The sequence below is a fragment of the Tachysurus fulvidraco genome, chromosome 19, assembly GCF_022655615.1.
Source record: "Tachysurus fulvidraco isolate hzauxx_2018 chromosome 19, HZAU_PFXX_2.0, whole genome shotgun sequence".
In the NCBI taxonomy this organism is placed as follows: Eukaryota; Metazoa; Chordata; class Actinopteri; order Siluriformes; family Bagridae; genus Tachysurus; species Tachysurus fulvidraco.
The window spans coordinates 975214-997400 of NC_062536.1; the positions used below are offsets into that span (position 1 = coordinate 975214).

Consider the following 22187-nt stretch of genomic DNA (forward strand, 5'->3'; position numbering starts at 1 on the left):
AATACTAAACTACAGTGTACAGTGGAAGCACAAACAGGTGCAATTTTGCGATCTGTTACATTGACTGTAGATACTGGTGCTTCAGTTTCAGTACTACCTAAAGCCATTTATGAGAATTACTTTGGAAATGTACCCTTACAACCATCTGCAGCGAGATTGGTTACGTACTCGCGTACTCCAATTGATGTGCTAGGATGCATGCACGCAACCGTGAAAAAAGACTGCAATACATGCGCTGTGGATTTCTACATAGTAGACAAAGGAACCGCATTAATGGGAATGGATCTCATAACAGCACTACAACTGTGCATTAAAGGGGATACGATTCTTTCTGAGCCTGTCACAACTGAAAATGACGCCTCTTCAGAGTCAGTATTTCAGCTATCTACGCATGCAGAACGGCCCGCAGTTGGATGTGTCACAGGATTCATGCACAAAGTGAAAATTTCAGATGCTGTCACGCAAGTTTGACAAAAGTTAAGGCGCCTGCCTTTTTCAGTGAGAACAGCTGTGTCTGTGGAAATTGAGAGACTCCTTTCTGTCGGTGTAATAGAACGCATTGATGCATCACCATGGGTTTCACCAATTGTGGTGACAATGAAGAAGACAGGTGGCATAAGAATGTGCGTGGACTTGAGAGAGCCGAATAAGGCGGTGATAATAGACTCTTACCCCTTGCCCCATATGGAAGAATTACTGACTGCTTTAGCAGGGTCCACAGTCTTTTCCACGATTGATCTTGAGAGTGCGTACCACCAAGTACCTTTGCATCCAGAGAGTCGTGATCTAACAGCTTTCATTACACATGATGGACTGTTTAGATTTTGTAGAGTACCATATGGTCTAGCTTCAGCACCCTCAGTGTTTCAAAAAATGATGGAGTGCATACTTAAAGGCATATCAAATGTGCAGAACTACCTTGATGATGTCATTTGCTTTGGACGTACTGAATCTGAACATGATGCTGTGCTTAACACAGTGCTGAAAAGACTGCGTACAGCTGGATTACGACTAAACACACAAAAGTGTAAATTTAAACAGAAGTCCTTGCGCTTCTTGGGACATTTAGTGACTGTACAAGGTGTTCAGCCTGACACAGAACACTTACAAGCCATAGTACAGGCTCCAGCTCCCACAGACACAACTACCTTGCGCTCATTCTTAGGCATGCTCTCTTGGTACAACAAGTTTATACCCAACTACGCTACCGTAGTTGAGCCGTTACGTGCATGTCTTCGCCAGGGAGGTTCATTTCAGTGGAACAGTGAGATGGAAAATTGTTTCGCTGCAGTGAAGAAAATGTTGGTTGCAAGTCCAGCATTAGCCCTTTACAACCCTTCCTTACCGTCTGTTATATCGACCAATGCTTCGGATTACGGTCTTGGAGCAGTGTTCACGCAAATACACCCTGATGACACTGAACACACAGTTGCTTTCGCTTCAAGAACTTTAACTCCAACTGAAAGGAAGTACTCTACGGTGGAAAAAGAAGCGTTAGCTTGCATATGGGCAGTTGAAAAGTGGAGAACATATCTGTGGGGGCACAGATTTACACTTCGCACGGATCACCAAGCTCTAACTACTTTGCTTTGTACAAAGGGCGCAGACAGAGCCGGAATGCGAATAGCGAGATGGGCTGCACGTCTCTTGTGCTTTAACTATGATGTTGTTTATCGTGCAGGTCCTTTGAACAATACAGCGGACTGTCTATCAAGACTGCCATTGCCAGTCGATACCGCTTTGGATGCAGATTCTGAGCCTGAACTTGTTGCACTACTTTCAACGGCACAGACTGCTGTTAATGCTGCTGAGTTTAAAGCTGCTTCACAAGCTTGCCCTGAACTCTCTGCCTTGCGAGCTCAGATTGACAGAGGTTGGCCTACTTCAGCAAAAGCACTGAGTCCAACATTGCTGCCGTACTTCAAATTGCGTCAGGAATTGTGTGCCATGGATGATTTAGTGCTTAGAGGTTCATGTTTCTTAATGCCGGTGTCTTTACGCAGAACAATGGTCACTTTAGCACACGAGAACCATCCAGGAATAGTTCGGACGAAACAACGCTTGCGAGAGTTGTATTGGTTTCCAGGCATGGACCTTATGGTTCAGACACAAATTGCTACTTGCGCACTGTGCCAAGAGTCGGACAGAACTGCAAAGACTTCCGCTTCTCCATTACAACCAGTCCCTTTCCCTGCAGCTCCTTGGTTAAAAGTGGGCTTAGACATAGTTGGACTATTTGAGACCGCTGCGTATGACTGCAGATATGCTATTACGCTTACTGACTACTACTCAAAATGGCCGGAAGTTGCATTCACACCGTCAGTTACAGCTTCAGCAGTTGTCGGATTTCTGAACTCTGTTTTCAGCAGACATGGAAACCCAGAATGTCTGGTGACGGATAATGGTCCTCAGCTGATTTCTTCAGTTCTTGGTGACTTTCTGGAGGAACGAAATATCGTCCACATCAGAACGGCGGTATATCATGCTAACGGAGCGGTGGAAAGATTTAACAAAGTGCTTAAAGACTGGGTGCAACTGATCATACTACAAAAACAACAATGGAAACAATCAGTCTTGGGTTTTTTGCAAACTTACCGTTCTACTCCACATGCAACGACTGGTGTTTCTCCATTCGAACTGTTGTACGGTAGGCAAATGAGAACAAAACTCACTGTGTTCACGCCGTCTTCCAGTAACCTCCGTGACAAGGTTGTCAGAGAGCGGGTATCCACTCGACAGACGCAAATGAAACGGTACTACGATGCCAAACGTGGGGCACGGTCGCCTACTTTTCAAGTGGGGGATAAAGTGCGTGTACGCAAACCAACACACGTTCCCAAAGGACACACAAAGTTCACAAAACCTGTGGAAATAACCAAACGTGTAGGTCCTTGTACATACAAGTTGTCGGACGGACGGACGTGGCACTCATCTCAGTTATCTTTGTTTCCTAAGATACCGAAACAGCCGTCATACCTGTTGGCTGTGGAAGTCCCTGTTACAAATACAGACACTGGACAAAATACAGAAAGACGTTCCGCTAGGCAACGTAAACCACCCAGCTGGTTAAAAGACTACGAAAGTAAATAAGAGAGTACAGTAGGATTATGGTGAAGTGAAATGCATATGTGATTACATGTTGAATTTGAACTCAGAAGGCTCTTATTGCTGTTTACTTGTTGATGTTCAAGAGAATGGGTACTAAATCTGAGTATTGAATTTAATTGATGCAGGTACAATAATACAGTTTCTTGAAAGAACGGTTATTCTAATGTACTAATGCTTAAATGTTCATATGCAATGCATATGCATATACTGCATATGGTGGGTGAAAATTCTTTATGTTAAGTTACCTCAGGATGTATTATAAGAGGTGAAAATCATTAAAAAAAAAAAAATTAGGAGGGGGAAAGCAGAAAGGTTGCTTACAATTTACATCTTTTACTAATACATTTTTAAAATTAAATGTTGAAAAATAATGTGAATTTAGATAAGATTATACCTTTATTTGTCACACAATGAGGAAATTTCTCTGTTTCAGCAGCAAAGAGAAAGAAATGCAAGTAAAATATGGAGGTGAAAATCATGAACATTTAGGAGGGGGAAAGCAGCTATGGACAGATTATTGCTTTAATGATCCAAATGACAAGAAATAACAGACAGAACATGAGGACTCAGGACACAAAGGGACAGGGGAGCTAGACTCACAATGGTAGGAGAACATGGACAGTGTAAAGAAATTAACAGAATTAAAAACAGAGCCTCATGTAATCTGTTTTTTTTTTTTTTTTTTTTTTGAGCTAAATAAATTGACAGCAAAGAAAATCTAGCTGCATACCCTAATCTAAACTACCTAAAAGTACATTGGGTGGCACCAGGACTCTTAGCTCTACATCAGGGTCATCTCTCTGCCCACTGGTGCTTTTCTCTCTTTTGTCCATTTATTTATACTGAACTGATAAACGGTGAACTGTCAATTCAGGTGGATTACAGACTTTAACATGAACTGTGAGTAAACATGTGAAGTGACGTTTCATATAAGAGCTCGTTCTGAGCTGAGATCTAGTGATTTTTTATGTGAATGTTAGAAGGTGAAAATTTGAAATGAATGCTTGAAAAAAATGTCAACTCATTTTGTAGATTAATAAGGAATTTGTAAAAAGTGAAAAGTTTATTCTTTTTATTCCTTTAATGTTGTAAAAAAAATTTAACTACTTTCATATAATTGATTACTCAATCAGAGGTAATAATTAAATAAATAAAAACAAAAAAATAATTTCTTTAATCACTAGCTGAAGTTTTATTGAGCGCTGTCAGGGAGAAGGGAGTCTTACTTACAGAGAGAGAGAGAGAGAGAGAGAGAGAGAGCTTGTGCCAGGCCAGAGTGTGGAAGACCAGATCATGACAAAGGTACAAGCACAAACAAGGGAACACAACAACAGCAACAAGTCTAAACAGAAAACCAAACAGAAACAAAGACACATGCAAATGGACACCTGCAACTCGCACTGACTGTCTGTCTCTAGTATACATGTGCTTTACGCAGCATAAACGGAGCTCCGTTACAATTATTACACACAACACTCAACGCTACAAATACATCAGTGTCATTCACAAGGTTCTCCCACAACTCAGTAAACACGACTTACAAGCCCCGAGCCTCTTTTTGTCTAGTTTTTACACGCCACATCGCCCCACATGCGCTGCAAGCCGGAGCGAACCCCAGACGCGTCGTACACTTTGTTGCTCGCTACGAGATCACGTCGGGTCTCGGGAAAAAGGACAATGTCGTGCAGCAAGCACAAAAGTCCCTGCTCAACAAACATGTTGCTGGACGCTCAGGATTTTGTCTGCAGCGTCGTATTTTCGCTGAGAAACGCCGTGAGAAAACACACTTGTCACTGTGTCTCGGATGCGCCGGGTTGAGTCTACAACGTTCTCATGCTCACTTTTAAGCCCGGCCCCCCGGTCGAGAGGAGGAAGGTTCCTGTGTTACACAGCGTACAGCGTTACACTCGTTTATTCTACTATTAGCTCCCAGAGAGAGAGAGATGGCTGAAGTCGCTCCCGCTCCCGCCGCTGCGCCGGACAAAGCGCCCAAGAAGAAGGCAGCTTCGAGGACCAAGAAAACAGGCCCTAGCGTCGGCGAGCTCATCGTCAAAGCGGTTTCCTCATCCAAGGAGAGGAACGGCGTGTCTCTTGCCGCCCTGAAGAAAGCTTTGGCTGCCAGCAGATACGACGTGATGAACAACTCTTGCGTCAAGCTCGCCGTCAAGGGGCTTGTTACTAAAGGCATTCTGGTGCAGACCAAAGGGACTGGCGCGTCTGTATCTTTCAAGCTGAACAAGAAGCAGACCGAAGTGAAGAAGCCCGCAAAGAAAGCCGCGCCCAAGGGGACAAAGGCGGCCGCCAAAAATCCCGCCGCGGCTAAGAAGCCCAAGAAAGTAGCGGCCAAGAAACCCGCAGCCAAGAAGTCTCCCAAGAAGACAAAGAAGCCCGTCGCTGCCGTCAAGAAAGCCACCAAAAGCCCCAAGAAGGCCAAAAAGCCGGCGACCCCCAAGAAAGCAGCCAAGAGCCCCAAGAGGGCCAAAAAGCCGGCGACCCCCAAGAAGGTAAAGGCTGTAAAGCCCAAAGCGGCGAAGGCCAAAAAGGCTCCAAAGAAGAAGTAAACTTGTTTCTTATGTTTTTTACTCCTCAAACGGCTCTTTTAAGAGCCACCCATGTTTTCCCTTAAAGAGCTGTTTCCTATTCTGGTAAACAAAATGATGACGTCATGGTGACTTTAGTGGATTCTGTAGCGAGTGTTTAGGCAGCTACAGACTTGTACATTCACCTTCACATAAACGTATGAACAACTAGGGACAATTGGACAGTTTACATTTTAAGTCCATGTGTATTTGTCTTTACTCTCTTCTGTACTAATATATGCTTTATAGATATAAAACCAGTGAATAATCAGAGTTACTGATCATAAATCAGTTTACAAAATATTTTCTCTCTACAATGATATGCATTTAGTCTTTTTTTTATTTTAATTTCATTCTCTCTCTCTCTCTCTCTCTCTCTCTCTCTCTCTCTCTCTCTCTCTCTCTCGCTCACACACACACACACGCGCAGTGGGAGGGGCATGTGAATAGAATGGGACTGACCCTGGAATTCTACGGCGTGTTTCGGATTGGTTCTTCCGTCACAAGTATCTTAGCCAATAAGAAAGATGCCGTGATGGTTATATGACAGAGTGCTAGAAGAACAGCGCTGTTATTTCGGTGTTGTTCTTACAACGTATCTAAACTACAAGATGAGCGGAAGAGGCAAAACCGGCGGGAAAACTAGGTCTAAGGCCAAGACTCGTTCATCCAGGGCCGGACTGCAGTTCCCCGTGGGTCGTGTACACAGGCTTCTGTGTAAAGGTAATTACGCTGAGCGCGTCGGTGCCGGCGCTCCGGTTTACTTGGCCGCCGTGCTCGAGTATCTGACTGCTGAGATCCTCGAGTTGGCCGGTAACGCCGCCCGTGACAACAAGAAGACCCGTATCATTCCCCGTCACCTGCAGCTCGCTGTGCGTAGCGACGAGGAGCTGAACAAACTGCTCGGAGGAGTGACCATCGCTCAGGGAGGTGTCCTGCCCAATATTCAGGCCGTGCTGCTGCCCAAGAAGACCGAGAAAGCCGTCAAGACCGAGTAAACTTGCTCAGCGCTGCGTTTCTCACCACATAAAAAGGCTCTTTTAAGAGCCACCCACTTTTACTGAAAAAGTGCAATTTCATCCTACTTTTTATTAATACTGTGTGAGTGTCACACAGTGTCAACTTATAAAGACAATTTCCCCAAATAAGTGTTAAAATCTAACACTAATAATAACTGGTCTTGTTTAAGGACTGATAACGGACAACAACATTAATAATAAAAATTAATATTAATACGAATAACGACAACAATGATAATAATAAATAATGAAGCCTGCTGTCTAAATGACACAACGAGACAGTAGGTTGCTGACAGAAAACAAAAGCGCTGTGCTACTGAGAGCGCCAGTAAAATAGGGGCGGGTGGTTTGGGTATCAAACTGTGTCCATGATAGAGAACGGTCCAATAGTCATCAGGTGACATAACACGTTCTGTCCAATGGCTGTGCTTTCAATTCGCCCAATGAGAACAGGGCGGCTTTAGGGCTTATAAATAGACAGCGTTCGCCAGCGCCGTTTATTGTGCTTTTTTCTCCGTGAAGTTCACAGCTCGACGCTATGGCAAGAACCAAGCAGACCGCCCGTAAATCCACTGGTGGCAAAGCGCCCAGGAAGCAGCTCGTCACTAAGGCTGCTCGCAAGAGCGCCCCGGCTACCGGCGGCGTGAAGAAGCCTCACCGTTACAGGCCCGGCACCGTGGCTCTGAGGGAGATCCGCCGTTATCAGAAGTCTACTGAGCTGCTTATCCGCAAGCTGCCCTTCCAGCGCCTGGTCAGAGAAATCGCTCAGGATTTCAAGACCGACTTGCGTTTCCAGAGCTCGGCCGTCATGGCCTTGCAGGAGGCTAGCGAGGCATACCTGGTCGGTCTGTTCGAGGACACCAACCTGTGCGCCATTCATGCCAAGAGAGTGACCATCATGCCTAAGGACATCCAGCTGGCCCGCCGTATTCGCGGAGAGCGCGCTTAAACCTCAATTCTGTCTAATGTACACAAAGTCTCTTTTAAGAGCCACCACATTCTCTCTGATTAATGAGCACTTCTTCATATTTGTGTGTGTGTGAGCTCAGTTTGTCATAAAGTTCACTTAGAGAATTGATTTTCAGACAGAGAATTTGTGTTAGGAATATTGGGCTCAGGTATAAGAAGAGTATTTGAAAATAAATAAATACACATTTATATGTATAGTGTTTTTAGCAATGCATGTTGTCTCAAAGCAGCTTCACAGAACATGAACACAACATAGTTATATAGAGATTAATATAAAACAAAAACTCAAGGTTAATATTAGACTTATATTTAAATGTGTTTGTATTTATTTCTAATGAACAAGCCTGAGGTGACTGAAGTGATTGTGGTGAGGAAAAACAACCTTATGGAGAAACCTTGAGAGGAACCGGACTTAAGGGTGAACCTCATCCTCATGTGGGTGACACTGGAAGGTGTGATTATAAATATACAGAATGACAATGTTGTATTGATGATGAGATTGTTGTCCTCAAAGACCACATGTAGTCGTCATCTCCTCTTAGTATATCTGAATATTTAATGAAGCAGAGTCCAACTGGAGGTGGGAAAATAAGATTATTGCCTTACTGAGTAAAGAAACAGAAGGCTGAATTATTATTATTATTATTATTATTATTATTATTATTATTATTATTATTATTATTATTATTATTATTATTATTATCTAATTTGTAATTACATATTAAAATATAGTAGCATGGACAAAAAATGTATTTATTCTTTGTTTTGTGTTTGTGTTTATACAGAAAGAGAGCAAAATTCACCAGTGTTGATTATTATGAGCTAATTATGACCTCAGGTACAGAGCTCTAGAATTACGATGAATGTTTGATTGCCAATTTTGATTCTATTTGCTCCTACAATTTGCTCCTTTAAGTAGTAGTTGTACTGTTGCTGCTGATATTAGTAGTATTAGTAGTAGTAGTAGTAGTAGTAGTAGTAGTAGTAGTAAATTGTATTAAAAAAAAAAAAAAACTCACTATGGTTACAAATAGTTTCAGGTTATTATTATTAGTAGGCAAAACAAGTTTATTTGTACGTCACACTTCATACACAGAAGTCATTCAAAGTGCTTTACATAGAAATTAGAAAACAATTCATAAGAGAGGAAAAATAAATAAATAAATAAATAAAATGTAAAAATAAGACACGATAAAATCATATTAAAAACAAAGAACAATCAAAGAAAATAAACATGATTTTAATAAAAACAGTTTAAAATATGTTAAAAAGAATAAAACAGGAGTAGTAGTAGTTTTTTTTCTTCCTTTTACCCAGTGCTACATTTGCACATTTTAGAATATTGCTTCTACAGTACTACTACTTCTAACAAAAACAACAAGAAGAAAACTAATATAAAAGCAATAAATTGCATAATTAAAACCTCACTGTTATGAATACTATTTGATCTTATAAGTTGTTGGCCAAATTGCAACAATACATTTAGTTCTTGACTGATAATCTTTAGAAGTAGAGTACAATTTTCATATACAGTTAGGACCATATATATTTGGACACAGGCACAATTTTAGATTTTTTTTTTTAGGTATTTACCAGAACATATCCAAGCTATAGTTGCATATTTATAGTGGGCTGAAAGCCTCTCAGCTTTAATTTGAGGGTATTTAAATCCAAATTGGAGGAAGGGTTTAGGAATTACAGCCCTTGAGAGTAGCCAGTCCCATTTTTCAAGGGACCAAAAGTTATTGGACAGTTGAATCAAAAGCTGTTTCATATACCGGTGTAGGCTATTCCTTCATTATTACTTCATCAAATAAGCAGGTAACAGGTCTGGAGTTGATCCTAAGTGTGGTATTTGCACTTGGAATCTGTTGCTGTGAACCTACATCATGCCTTCAAAGGAGCTCTCCATGCAAGTCAAACAGACCATCATTAGGCTTCATAAACAAAACAAATCGATCAGAGAGATAGCAGGAACATTAGGAGTGGCCAGATCAACAGTTTGGTAGATTCTGAGAAAAAAATAGAATGCAATGGTGAGCTCAGCAACATAAAAAGGCCTGGCTGTCCACTGAAGACGACTAAAGGCAGAAAGACTCACGACCTCAGGCCTGGCATCAGAAAGGAGGAAACCCAGTCTCTGGTGATGTCCATGGGCTCCAGACTTCAGGCAGTCATTGCCTGCAAAGGATTTGCAACAAAATATTAAAAATAAACATTTTATTTATGATTATATTCATTTGTCCAATTATATTTGAGCCCCTGAAAATGTGGGGACTGTGCATAAAAATGGCTGCAGTTCCTGAACTTTTACTTGTTAATTTTGTTCAATCCCTTGAATTAAAGCTGAACATATGTTCTTCAAATGCATCTTTTTATATTTTTGCATCTGCTCTTTAAATGCATCTTTTTCATTTTCAATTAATACTGTGGCATACATAGCTAAAAGTATGAAAATTTTGCATATGTCCAAATATATATGGACTTAATTGTTTGTTTATAGTTTGTGTATCGTTTGGTTCTGTCTTCAATTCTGAATATTGGTTAACCCTTTGTTTGAATACGGCATGTCACAGTGATTAATAACCAGTTTATATGTTGATTTCCAGATTCTGGCAGTCACACACAACTATCACAATCACACTTCATAGCTCTGCTTTCAGTACAACAGAGTGTACAGTGTATCAGACTCTGTTTGGTAAACAAGACAACAGCTGAACAACAGAGTCTACTTATATACATGTAATCTAACATAGCTGTTCAAATGATCCCATTTACAGTGAGTCCTGTGTCTAGAGGGTGTCGACTAAATATTTAAAGTAGAACAGTGACGTTTTGTTTTGACCCACGTTTGATATTTCAATTTTGACTTCAATAAGCTTTCTTTGTGAATGACACTGAGTTTTAGAATGAGATTAGTGTTGGAGACAATATAGCACATTTAGACTATAAACCTTGTAGATTCTGTAATATTTTGTGTTTTACAGCTGATAAAATGACTCCTGAATGTTGTCTTAAATTCTGAATGTGGAATGTAAAGTTTCTGAAATACTCAAACTAGCTCACCTTGTACCAAAGAACAAGCCACAACATTGCTCAGATCATATTTTTCTACATTCTGATATTGGATCTGAATAATAAATGAAGCACTTGACCTGTATCAGTTTGATTTTATCCATAGCGCTGCTGCTGTTCCCTTATTCATTCATATTTGTACACTCTATTTTTCTATGTGCTGCATTTCTTCAAGCACCATTTTTTTTTGTGTGTGTCTGTGGTTAACTGATAAAAAGTTGATGTGTTTTTTTAGAAACCTCTTGCATGTGTCTATGAAATATTGTATAGTTTCTGTACAGCCTGTCACTGGCTCTGTATTATGTCTGGGTTATGTTTCTAAAAGAACAGTAATAAAGTGCAGAATCTGAGAGCTTTATACCTCTGATAATAAGTTCATTAGTGTCTCTGGATGTTTCTGACACGTAAAGTTCAGCACATAGAGCACTATACTTTAAATGTCTCTAGAAGACCACACCCAGGAAGTGACACTGATGTAGTGTAGAAGACGAGCACAGATTAAATAATTAATAAGCTAAATAATACACGAATAATAAAAGCATTGTGGATGGATGTTGACTGCCATCATGTGGCCACGTTTAGGAAGTGCCGGTTACTTACACCTTAGAAATAATTTGTAGTAAATAAATCATTAACTACTACTACTACTACTACTACTACTACTACTACTACTACTAATAATAATAATAATAATAATAATAATAATAATAATATATTTTAGTAGTAGTAATTTATTAGTTCATTTTTTTATACTGCAATTAGACCAATCTTACACAAAATCAAACAGGATAAAAGGTGTAAAAACAATGGCAGGAAGCGTGGTTAAGATTACAGTCTATGCTAAATTTACAACGTAAATTAATATTCACTTTGAATTAAAGGTTATAATGAGCTAAACTGAATTAAAACAAAACAGAAGCGTTATGGATGAGTTATGGATGAGCAATAGTGTTGTTCCACCCCTACACACCTAAACCGAAGAAGTAGTGAAAGTATTAGGCTTAACAATTACAAACAGTAAATGTGCTGAACACAACTGGGGAGAGAAATAATATTAAATACAATCTGAAAATGAAAACTTGAAATAGCTAATTATAAATCAAGAATTCAGTTAATTTAAACATTATCTTCCTCTGACAATAAAATTAAAGTGTGTAGGTTTTATATGGAGAAACAATAGAGAAGAACACAAACACAAACATTTCTATACAAACCAAAAAACTAGGAGGTCTGGGTGCTACTGAGCTGGGTAATAAATTAAACATAACTTTTTGTAAAACACGTGACACAGGCAATGTAAAGGACTGAATGGGTAAGAGATATGACCTCATGGAGAAAGAGGATAGGACGAGTGAGAAAAAACATTTTATAAATTAGTATACAGAGAATTTACGTTCAGTTATAAAGACTAAATAAATGTTAAATTCTCATCCTCTAAAGTTATTTAGATCTTTTTGTACACAATCAGAAGAAATATAGTATATAGTATGAAGTATAAATTATTTAAATATAAATGCAAATGAAAAACACTAATGTATTGTAATATATTGTAATATACAGTAAGCTAACATGTGATGAAACTTTACTGGCCAATTGTTTGTATTGTCAATACGAACCAGTGCCATATTCCTGCTGAGGTAGTGTACAAACAAATTGTTAGTGAGCTAAAAACCCAAAGCATGAACCAACGATCAAAAAAAAAAAATAATAATTACCTTTGACTTTATTAAAAATGGTATGCTGATATCTGCTTTAAAAGTTTAGACACATTTACAAGCATCTATGACCAAATGTCTTTTTTGTAAGTCTTTTCTTTATTATTCAAATGTATGATTATTGAAAGAATCAATTAACTAAAATTTTCATTCAAAAGTACATCACGTGTTTTTCATAAAGCTTGGAAAATAAAACCATAGCCAAAACGGCAGCAAAGCTGGTAATTGTAATTACAAATTAAAATTCATAAGCACTGATGAAATACATACGTGAAAAAAGTGGTTATAATGTGTGTGTGTGTGTGTGTGTGTGTGTGTGTGTGTGTGTGTGTGTCTGACACTCACACGCAGGAACGAAATTTGCACCTTGTATGAAAAAGTGTGTGGCTCTTAAAAGAGCCTTTGTGTTGATAAAGACGGCGCTAAGGTGCTTTACTTGGAGCTGGTGTACTTGGTGACGGCCTTTGTGCCCTCAGACACGGCGTGCTTGGCCAACTCTCCGGGAAGCAACAGACGCACGGCAGTCTGGATCTCCCTAGAGGTGATGGTGGAGCGCTTGTTGTAGTGAGCCAGACGAGAAGACTCACCGGCGATGCGCTCAAAAATGTCGTTGACGAACGAGTTCATGATGCCCATGGCCTTAGAGGAGATCCCGGTATCGGGGGGCACCTGCTTCAGGCCTCCTCCCGCTCCTCCTACACACTTACTCCTCCCCCACTGTCCCCTCTGTGCTTTGTTCCCCTTCCGCCGTTTTACACTCAACTTTGTGCTTTATGACAAAAGAAAAGGGGGAAAAAATCCTGTTTCTACCACCAAACTTTACCCGCGTTACACACACTATTATATAAATTAATTGATATACAAACGTCTCTTATATAAAGAGAATCTATTATATAAATATATATCGGATATTGCTTTATAAGGCTTTTGACGTCATTTGTGAATGACACTGAGTTTTAGAATGAGATTAGTGTTGGAGACAATATAGCACATTTAGATTATAAACCTTATAGATTCTGTAATATTTTGTGTTTTACAGCTGATAAAATGACTCCTGAATGTTGTCTTTATATTCCTTTCTGTGTTGCTTGTAATCTACTATCAGGGTTAAACATGGGTTCGGTTTATAATGTACCCAGACAAACGAGGAAAACCGGGCCTCCTAGTAGTGGACCTAGGAGTATAGAATACAGTTCTCAAGCCACAGATGTGCTCAAATGGATGTTTTACATCTAAACAGTGTAGGTTAATGTTGTACAACAGGGACGCACTCTGTACGGCTTCGGTGGATAAACGTTCAACACCGAACCACGTCAACACAACGGCTCTTTTAAGAGTCACCCAAATATCCACAAAGAGATCTTCCTTCTTTACTGTGTGTGTGTGTGTGGACGCAAATGACGTCAAAAGCCGTATAAAGTAATATCCAATATATATTTATATAATAGATATTATTGAATACAATATTATATGTAAGTTAATTGATTTGATGTACATTTATCTTTTTCTTTCATCTTGTGTTTGTGTGATGCAAATTATGTCAAAAACCGTATAAAATTTATATAATAGATGCTTTTAAGTCCAGTATTATACAAGTCAGTTCGTGTATATGCCTCTTGATTTTACTCTGTTTCTTTCATAGTGTGTGTGAAACGTGGGTAAAGTTTGGTTATAGAAACAGGATTTTTTCCCCCCTTTTCTTTTGTCATAAAGCACAAAGTTGAGTGTAAAACGTCGGAAGGGGAACAAAGCACAGAGGGGACAGTGGGGGAGGAGTAAGTGTGTAGGAGGGACATCCTACCAGAAACGTACATTATCTGTCCTTGAATTGTTTACAGGGAATTAAAAGTATTTTATCCAAAAATGTCTAAAACTGACTAATGGTTGATTTCTGTGAATTGTTCTGTAAAGGAATATGTCATTCATTAGGTTTTCAGATGTTTTTTCTTTACTAAAAACACTTTTTAAAATTACAAATCCTGTCCTTGTATTTGTCCTCAGCCGAATTGTAGCTGCAGCTTTCATAGTTTTGTTATGCAAAAAACTTTTGTTATGAAAAAAAAGCTCCATCATTAAAAGGTTTAAGTTGTTATCAATCACATTAATTAATTAAAAACATTAAATTATACATAAATTCTGCAAATAAATACTATTTTACAACTGTCCCCATGTTTTCGGTCAGTCCTATCACGTTTACATAAAACTCTACATAAAATGTGTGCGATAAGCCTTTAAGGGTATGACTCAAAGGAAGTGACATCATTTGTCTGAGGAGAAGCTGACACTGGTCAAGGGTGAGTTCTGTCATTTAATTGTATGATTTTAAGCTTGTTTTTGTATTTTTTTTTTTTGAGAAGGACGAGCTAAAGGGTCAGGCCCTGTCATGGTAAAACATCCCAGAAATGAATGAAAATGTTTTAATTCCAAAACATGTCTAAAAGGTTAATGAAAGCTTTTGCTTGCATGTTAACAGTTTTTATGCTAGCATGCTGGCAGGCTGATTAATGGCGGTTTAAAATGGCCGACCGTCAGGCCCTGTCACGTCAGGCCCCGTCACATCCCTGTGATCCAGGCAGTGCACTTTGGTGCATCCCATGAGCAAGCACCGCTGCACACTGGAGTTTTATATGTAGGACCAGACGCTGAGCAAGTTTGCTTCAGCACCATCTCACCACCACGACTGAAGGGGCCCCCAGCCATTTGGGAACATCTAAGCCCCATTCTGTCCTATGTCAAGGACCTCTTCCCTGCTGTCACAGTGGTCCATTTCCTCAGCGATGGACCTTGCACACAATACCGCCAGAAGGGGAACTTCTACCTCTTCACCTTTCTCCTTCACAAAAAGGGATTCCAAGCTGGGACATGGAATTTCTTCGAGGCTGGCCACGGCAAAGGGGCGCCAGATGGGGTTGGAGGTGTTATAAAGAGGAGTGCAGATCGGTTGGTGAGCCATGGCCACGATATTCATAATGCAATGGATCTGTTTGAGGCCTTGGTGCACACAGGTACCACTCTTAAACTATTCTATGTAAGCGAAGCATCCATTGACAGGGCAATGAAGGACATGCCGGACAGCATCCTCCAAGTCCCATCAACAATGCAAATACACCAGGTTGTCACTACATCTCCTGGGAATATGTTGCACCGGGACGTTAGCTGCATGTGCACTGTAGACAAGATTCTACAGTGCACATGCTATAACACAAAGGCATTCAGCTTTAACACACCAAGCGCACCAACAACAGATGAGGGAATATGAAAATAAAATATGACGGAGACATCTACCCAGGCATCATCACCGCCATTGATGAGGTTCAGGTGCAAGTGAGATGCATGCACCGTGTGGGAGTGAACAGATTCTTCTGGCCCACCAGAGAAGACATAATCTGGTATATATTTGACGATGTAATCTGGTTCATTCCACCTCCTCGGCCTGTAACCACCCGTCACCACGAGATCCGAAAAGACATTTGGGCAAAGCTTGTGGAGCACAAGGATTAGAAATGTGCCATTCTAGTTGGTAATTGTTATTGTTAATGTTAAATTAAGTTTACCATATGCTTATCGTTACAACTTTGTTTTCACTCCTGCCTGTGTTTGTGCCATTTTAGCTGTTTATTGTTATTGTACCTGTCCATGTTATTGTTCAATGGAATTTTAATGAATTGTTAAATCAATTGTTAAATTAAATATGTTTTTATATGGAAATAAAATGATATTAGTTTATTGAATTAAAAAGACGTTTGGACTTCATCAGTTGTCAGTCATAATTTTAACGAATTACGTCCTTATTATGTCCTTGGTCGAACTTTACCATAGTCTAATATTACATTAACATTAAAATTATGATGATTTAAAATAAGAATGTTAATCAAAACTTAAATAAAGAACACAAAACATAGCTTTATCTGCATTAATGAAATCCATAAAGTCAGTCCTGTCACACAGAAAATTATTATATAAAAATGTATAATTTGAGGAAATATTGATGAATTAATCTCTTTAACTGTGTAGATGAATGTGGGGGTATATATCCACTACTATGTTTTTGTAAAAATCTCCTATGTAAAGGTAGTTATTTTATAATTATATGAGTGCCTGGCGGGTATTCTGTGATTTTTGTGTACTATAGTTGACCGAAAAGTTGCTTATATTTCTTATAGGGATTACAAAACCATGTGAGATACAATCAGGGACATGTGACCAATAAGAAAATGCTATTTATATATAAAAAATCATTAGGAAACCATTCTAACATATACAAATTTGTCTGTGACAGGGCCTGACATTTTAGGGGTGCAAGGCATGTAAAAATGTATTTTATTCAATTATAAAAACATGCTGAGATGGCATGATATGTGTTTCTCATAGTTTAACATCTCCTCAGTATGAATCAATGGTCCGATTTAAGAATAAGATCTTTCCCCCCCCCCAAGATTTTTTACAAGTGGAAATGTACGTTTCTGGTAGAATGTCCCAGGAGGAGCGGGAGGAATCGCTCCGCATCAGGAGCTTTGGGATTATGACCAATAACACACGTTTCTTCTCTTGTGCCTAATTACAATGTCATACTGTATATAGAGCAGCCGCTAGGTGGGTGTTACTCATTCTCTCGCAGTTCACTCGAACAGCAACACCATGCCTGAACCAGCTAAGACCGCGCCCAAGAAGCGATCCAAGAAAGCCGTGACCAAGACGGCAGGGAAAGGCGGCAAGAAGCGCAGAAAGACCAGGAAGGAGAGTTACGCCATCTACGTGTACAAAGTCCTGAAGCAGGTGCACCCCGATACCGGGATCTCCTCTAAGGCCATGGGCATCATGAACTCGTTCGTCAACGACATTTTTGAGCGCATCGCCGGTGAGTCTTCTCGTCTGGCTCACTACAACAAGCGCTCCACCATCACCTCTAGGGAGATCCAGACTGCCGTGCGTCTGTTGCTTCCCGGAGAGTTGGCCAAGCACGCCGTGTCTGAGGGCACGAAGGCCGTCACCAAGTACACCAGCTCCAAGTAAAGTGCCTTAGCGCCGTCTTTATCAACACAAAGGCTCTTTTAAGAGCCACATACTTTTTCATACAACGTGCAAATCTCCTTTCTGAGTCTCAGGCGCACACACACACACACACACACACACACACACACACACACACACACACACACACACACACACACACACACAGGATAACCACTTTTTCATTTTATGACATAATTCTGCTGATTGTGTACAATTTATAAAGTAATTTTTTTCTTTCTCTTTAAAATCATTTACATTACAGCATTTGTCAGACTCTCTTATCCAGAGCGACGTACATCAGTGCTTAAATCTGTCATTGGATGCATTAATGCTGGTTCACTAGGTTACATACTTAAGATACCATGAGTTTAAAACTTTTTCATTGTAACTTTGAACAATGTTTTGAAGTTCCCTGTTAATTTACAGGGCTTTGTTTTGTAATTGAGCTATATAAACATATTTATTTAACTCCACATCACACATAGGGCTGGGCGATATGGCTGAAAACTGTATCACGATATCAGTGTTTCATATCGGCTGATATCGATAATTATTGATATTTTTTATGATCCTTTTAAAATAAGGACCAGTAGAAAAATATATTACATTTAAACATTTTTATTTTAAACTTTATTTTAAACTTCCTCTGATCACAATCCCCTCAGTAATTAAGACAGAAATGTCAACAACCATGGAAAAGTCAAATAATTAAAATGTAAACATAAGTCTAAAGTCACAATGAACACTTAATAACAATCTCAACATTTAAGGTGCAAAATGAAAGCAAATATAAGAAATGCTTAATAAAGTGGAAAAAATAGTACAAAGTGTTTATATTTAGCACTTTGTTATACACTCACTGTATATATTTAACAGTTTTTTAAACATAAATAAAACTGAGGTAGACTGAGATTAGGGCTGTAGCTAACGAATATTTTACTAATCAAGTATTCTACCGAAAATTTCATAGATTAATCGAGTAATTAAAAAGCAATATTAAAATAAGAAAATAAAAAGATAATAAGAAGGGTCTTTTAAAATTAACAACTAATTGGTTTCCTTTTTTAGAAAAAAAAACTTTTATTTTTTAAATGCATTTTATATCGTCGCTGTTGGGCGGAAACCTCCTATGTCCAAATTTTGTCAATTTCCTATTTTTTTCACATATCAATGCTATTGGTCAGTCCCCACGAGGGTCTGTTATTTTTTACAAGTTATTAACCAATCTAAAGTCTTGAAAATAGCTTGAGCACAAATCTCTTAACTCCATTAGACACTTCAACTGTATGTGAAATCTCATAACTTCACCTCTTCTTCAGTCCGTGGGAGAGCTTCGCGGCAGCTTGTATCTCCGATAAAACGTGACTTTGGGAAAATGTTGTGCTAATGTTGGTACACAACAGTATATGATAGCAATATAAGGTATAATAACAACTTTAACGATACAATGTTTAATAACTCAAAAAAATATGGCATTTTTTTACTTTCTTGAAAAATTATGGTTTTGGAGATACGAGGATTCCGCCTGACAGCGACGGTATGCAATGCTTACAACAATATTTTCTACCAAAATAAACACTTAAATATTACTCATTGTGTCTCTGTCTGTCTTTGTACTGTGAACAATGACGAAGTTCACTGAGAAGAATTAAGTTAAATTTAAGTGCCAAACATTCTGGGTTTTAAATTAACTCTTTTCTGAGAACAAAAAAAAAAAAAAAAACGGTACATTTCCTGAAGAAAATGTGAATGGTGCTTGCATGTGCTAAGCTTCCCTCATCGTGCTGAGTGTTTTGATATATGACAATGTCCATGTTGTGCTAATTTTTTTGATTTTGCTTACTTTGGGGCCGGGGCTACACGTGACGTGACCAAAACATACGTGAGGCACTTCCCCTCATTGGGCTGAGTCTTTTGACATATGAAATGTCTATGTTGTGCTAACTTTTTGATTTCACTTATTTTGGGGGCGGGGCTACACGTCACGTGACCAAAACACGTGTGAGGCACTTTCCCTCATCGGGCTGAGTGTTTTGATATATGACACGTCCATGTTGTGCAAAATTTATTATTTCGCTTATTTTGGGGGCAGGGCTACACGTGACATCAAGTGATTACCCGGTGGGATGCCAATACTTTTAGACAAAAGCGACTACTAAGAAGAGTCCGGGGTAATAATAATAATAATAATAATAATAATAATAATAATAATAATAATAATAATAATAATAATTATTATTATGCAGAATAACAGTAATGATGCTTTGCAAACACCATTAATAATAATAATAATAATAATAATAATAATAATAATAATAATAATAATTATGCAGAATAACAGTAATGATGCTTTGCAAACACCATTAATAATAATAATAATAATAATAATAATAATAATAATAATAATAATAATAATACAAAAATACTGTAAAAGTAATGCAACTTTACTAACTACAACTTTACTTCGGAACTAAAAGATTTTTAATCTACAGCTCAGCCATAACATAATCCTTTACTGTCTTCTTGGAATCCTTTGTGGTATTTAAGAGGCAAAATCATGTACAGGAACTTAAACCTAGAGGCCATGCATGGTTTCACACCGAGTGCTTTAAGCATATATAAGCATGGACAACGTGCTGTTGTGGTATACCAGCTTGATCTTGCAATGGACACACGCCACGGCATTTTCTTTACTTTTCGATTTGAAATGTTCCCAAACCTTGGACATTTTCTGTCATTTTCTCCTGTTTGTTTCTTCTCTTTGCTCATTTACATTGTTATCGTTCCCTTCCAATAACATTACCTCAGTCACAAATTTAATTAACTCTTAAAATTTTCCTTCATATACATATATATATATATATATATATATATATATATATATATATATATATATGTGTGTGTGTGTGTGTGTGTGTGTGTGTGTGTGTGTGTGTGTGTGTGTGTGTGTGTTTCATTACATAAATGTTCATTTTGAAGTTGCCGAGTCAAATGAAGGAAAATTATGAGAAGACAATTAAAATAAGCAAAATTTGTGACTGAGGTAATGTTGCATAAAATGTTTAAAATTTATCCCCAGTTCCTCTCGTCCTGTCTTTCCCTCGTCAGTACTATCTGATCCAGCAGGGGAAAACCTGGAGTGATGCTCAGGCTTACTGCAGAGCCACACACACTGACCTGGCTATCATCGACAGTAATGACAACATGGTCCGAATTCAGAATGAAGCAGAGACAACAATTCAGTTCCAGTGCAAAAAAAAGTAAATAAAAAAAAGGAGGCAGATCTCGTCTGATCACGGAAGTTAAGCAGAGTCGTGCATTCATTTACTTTACTGTTTGTATTCTGTAACAACAACATCTTAATATTCATACGCTGTAGATCATGTTTTGATAGATTTAAACAGTTTAAAATCACTGTACAAGTGACCTGATTAAACTCTCTAAAACCATTTAGTCAGGGTGCTCACCTCTTCTCTGTAGGCCGTCTCATCGTTGTCGGTGATCAGGACTTTCACCGTTGTATCATCAGCGAATTTGACGATGATGTTGGAGCTGTGTGTGGCTGTACAATCGTGTGTGTATACACTCCTGTATTCCCTGTATACACACAACTGTACAGCCACACACAGCTCCAACGTCATCATCAAATTCACTGCTGATACAACGGTGATAGTCCTGATCACCGACAACGATGAGACGGCCTACAGAGAAGAGGTGAGCACCCTGACTAAATGGTGTCAGAAGAACCACCTCTCACTAAACATTGACAAGACCAAGGAGCTGGTGGTAGATTTCAGGAGACAGAGCAGAGAACACAGACCCGTCAACATCGACAAGACACCTGTGGAGCGTGTGAGCAGCTTTAAGTTTCTGGGTGTTAACATCAGTGAAAATCTCATCTGGTCCACACACACTGACGCAGTGCTGAAGAAGGCACACCAACGCCTATTCTTCCATTCTACACCTGCACTATAGAGAGCATCCTGACGGGCTGCATCACCGCCTGGTTTGGAAACAGCACTGCTGGCAACCGTAAAACCCTGAAAAGAGTCATGCGAACTGCCAGCCACATTGTTGGAGGTGAGCTTCCCTCCCTCCAGGACATCTACAACAGGCGGTGTATAAGAAAAGCTCGGAGGATCACTAATGACTCCTGCCACCCGTCCCACAGACTGCTCTCTCTGCTCCCCTCAAGAAGACATCTCCGCAGCATCCGATCCCGCACTAGTCGACTGAGGGATAGCTTTTTCCCTCAGGCTATCAGACTAATTAACAGCCATAACTAACACAGCCTACAGCATACTTCCACAATATGGTATGCTACACACTGCACTCAAAATTCAACAGTTCAACACTAGACTACACACACACACACACACACACACACACACACTGCATCTATACACACTGGACTATACACACGCTGCATTTAATTTAATATAACAATCTATCTGACAATAAGCTATCGGTACCACAGGACATTTCTGTATCTGCACAGTCTGTTGTACCTTACATGTTACATATATATTACATGTATATAATACTTATATATATATATATATTATTTATATTTATACTTATACATACATATATATACATACACATATATAATTCATACTGTATATAATTCATACTGGCACATGTGCTGTGGTGATGTGACAATAAAGGTGACTTGACTTGACTTGAATTGAGCCTGTCCACCCCCCACA

General features: G+C 39.0%; 5 protein-coding genes across 5 annotated transcripts; 4 read left to right on the forward strand and 1 right to left on the reverse strand.

Moving 5' to 3' along the window:
* Window positions 1–5012: 5012 nt before the first annotated feature.
* LOC113663760 (histone H1-like) lies at window positions 5013–5789 on the forward strand. The gene has a single exon (XM_027179205.2). The coding sequence runs from the start codon at window positions 5052–5054 to the stop codon at window positions 5667–5669; it is 618 nt and encodes a 205-aa protein (XP_027035006.2). The 5' UTR covers window positions 5013–5051; the 3' UTR covers window positions 5670–5789.
* A 442-nt stretch (window positions 5790–6231) lies between these two features.
* Window positions 6232–6685, forward strand: LOC113663776 (histone H2A-like). The gene has a single exon (XM_027179218.2). The coding sequence runs from the start codon at window positions 6299–6301 to the stop codon at window positions 6683–6685; it is 387 nt and encodes a 128-aa protein (XP_027035019.1). The 5' UTR covers window positions 6232–6298.
* A 521-nt stretch (window positions 6686–7206) lies between these two features.
* LOC113663769 (histone H3-like) lies at window positions 7207–7702 on the forward strand. Its single transcript, XM_027179214.2, has one exon. It carries the CDS (start codon window positions 7245–7247, stop codon window positions 7653–7655), a length of 411 nt encoding a protein of 136 aa, XP_027035015.1. The 5' UTR covers window positions 7207–7244; the 3' UTR covers window positions 7656–7702.
* A 5195-nt stretch (window positions 7703–12897) lies between these two features.
* LOC125139655 (histone H2B-like) lies at window positions 12898–13137 on the reverse strand. Its single transcript, XM_047804337.1, has one exon. The coding sequence runs from the start codon at window positions 13099–13101 to the stop codon at window positions 12898–12900; it is 204 nt and encodes a 67-aa protein (XP_047660293.1). The 5' UTR covers window positions 13102–13137.
* Window positions 13138–17088: 3951 nt separating this feature from the next.
* On the forward strand, window positions 17089–17527 carry LOC113663811 (histone H2B-like). Its single transcript, XM_027179232.2, has one exon. It carries the CDS (start codon window positions 17104–17106, stop codon window positions 17476–17478), a length of 375 nt encoding a protein of 124 aa, XP_027035033.1. The 5' UTR covers window positions 17089–17103; the 3' UTR covers window positions 17479–17527.
* Window positions 17528–22187: the final 4660 nt, after the last annotated feature.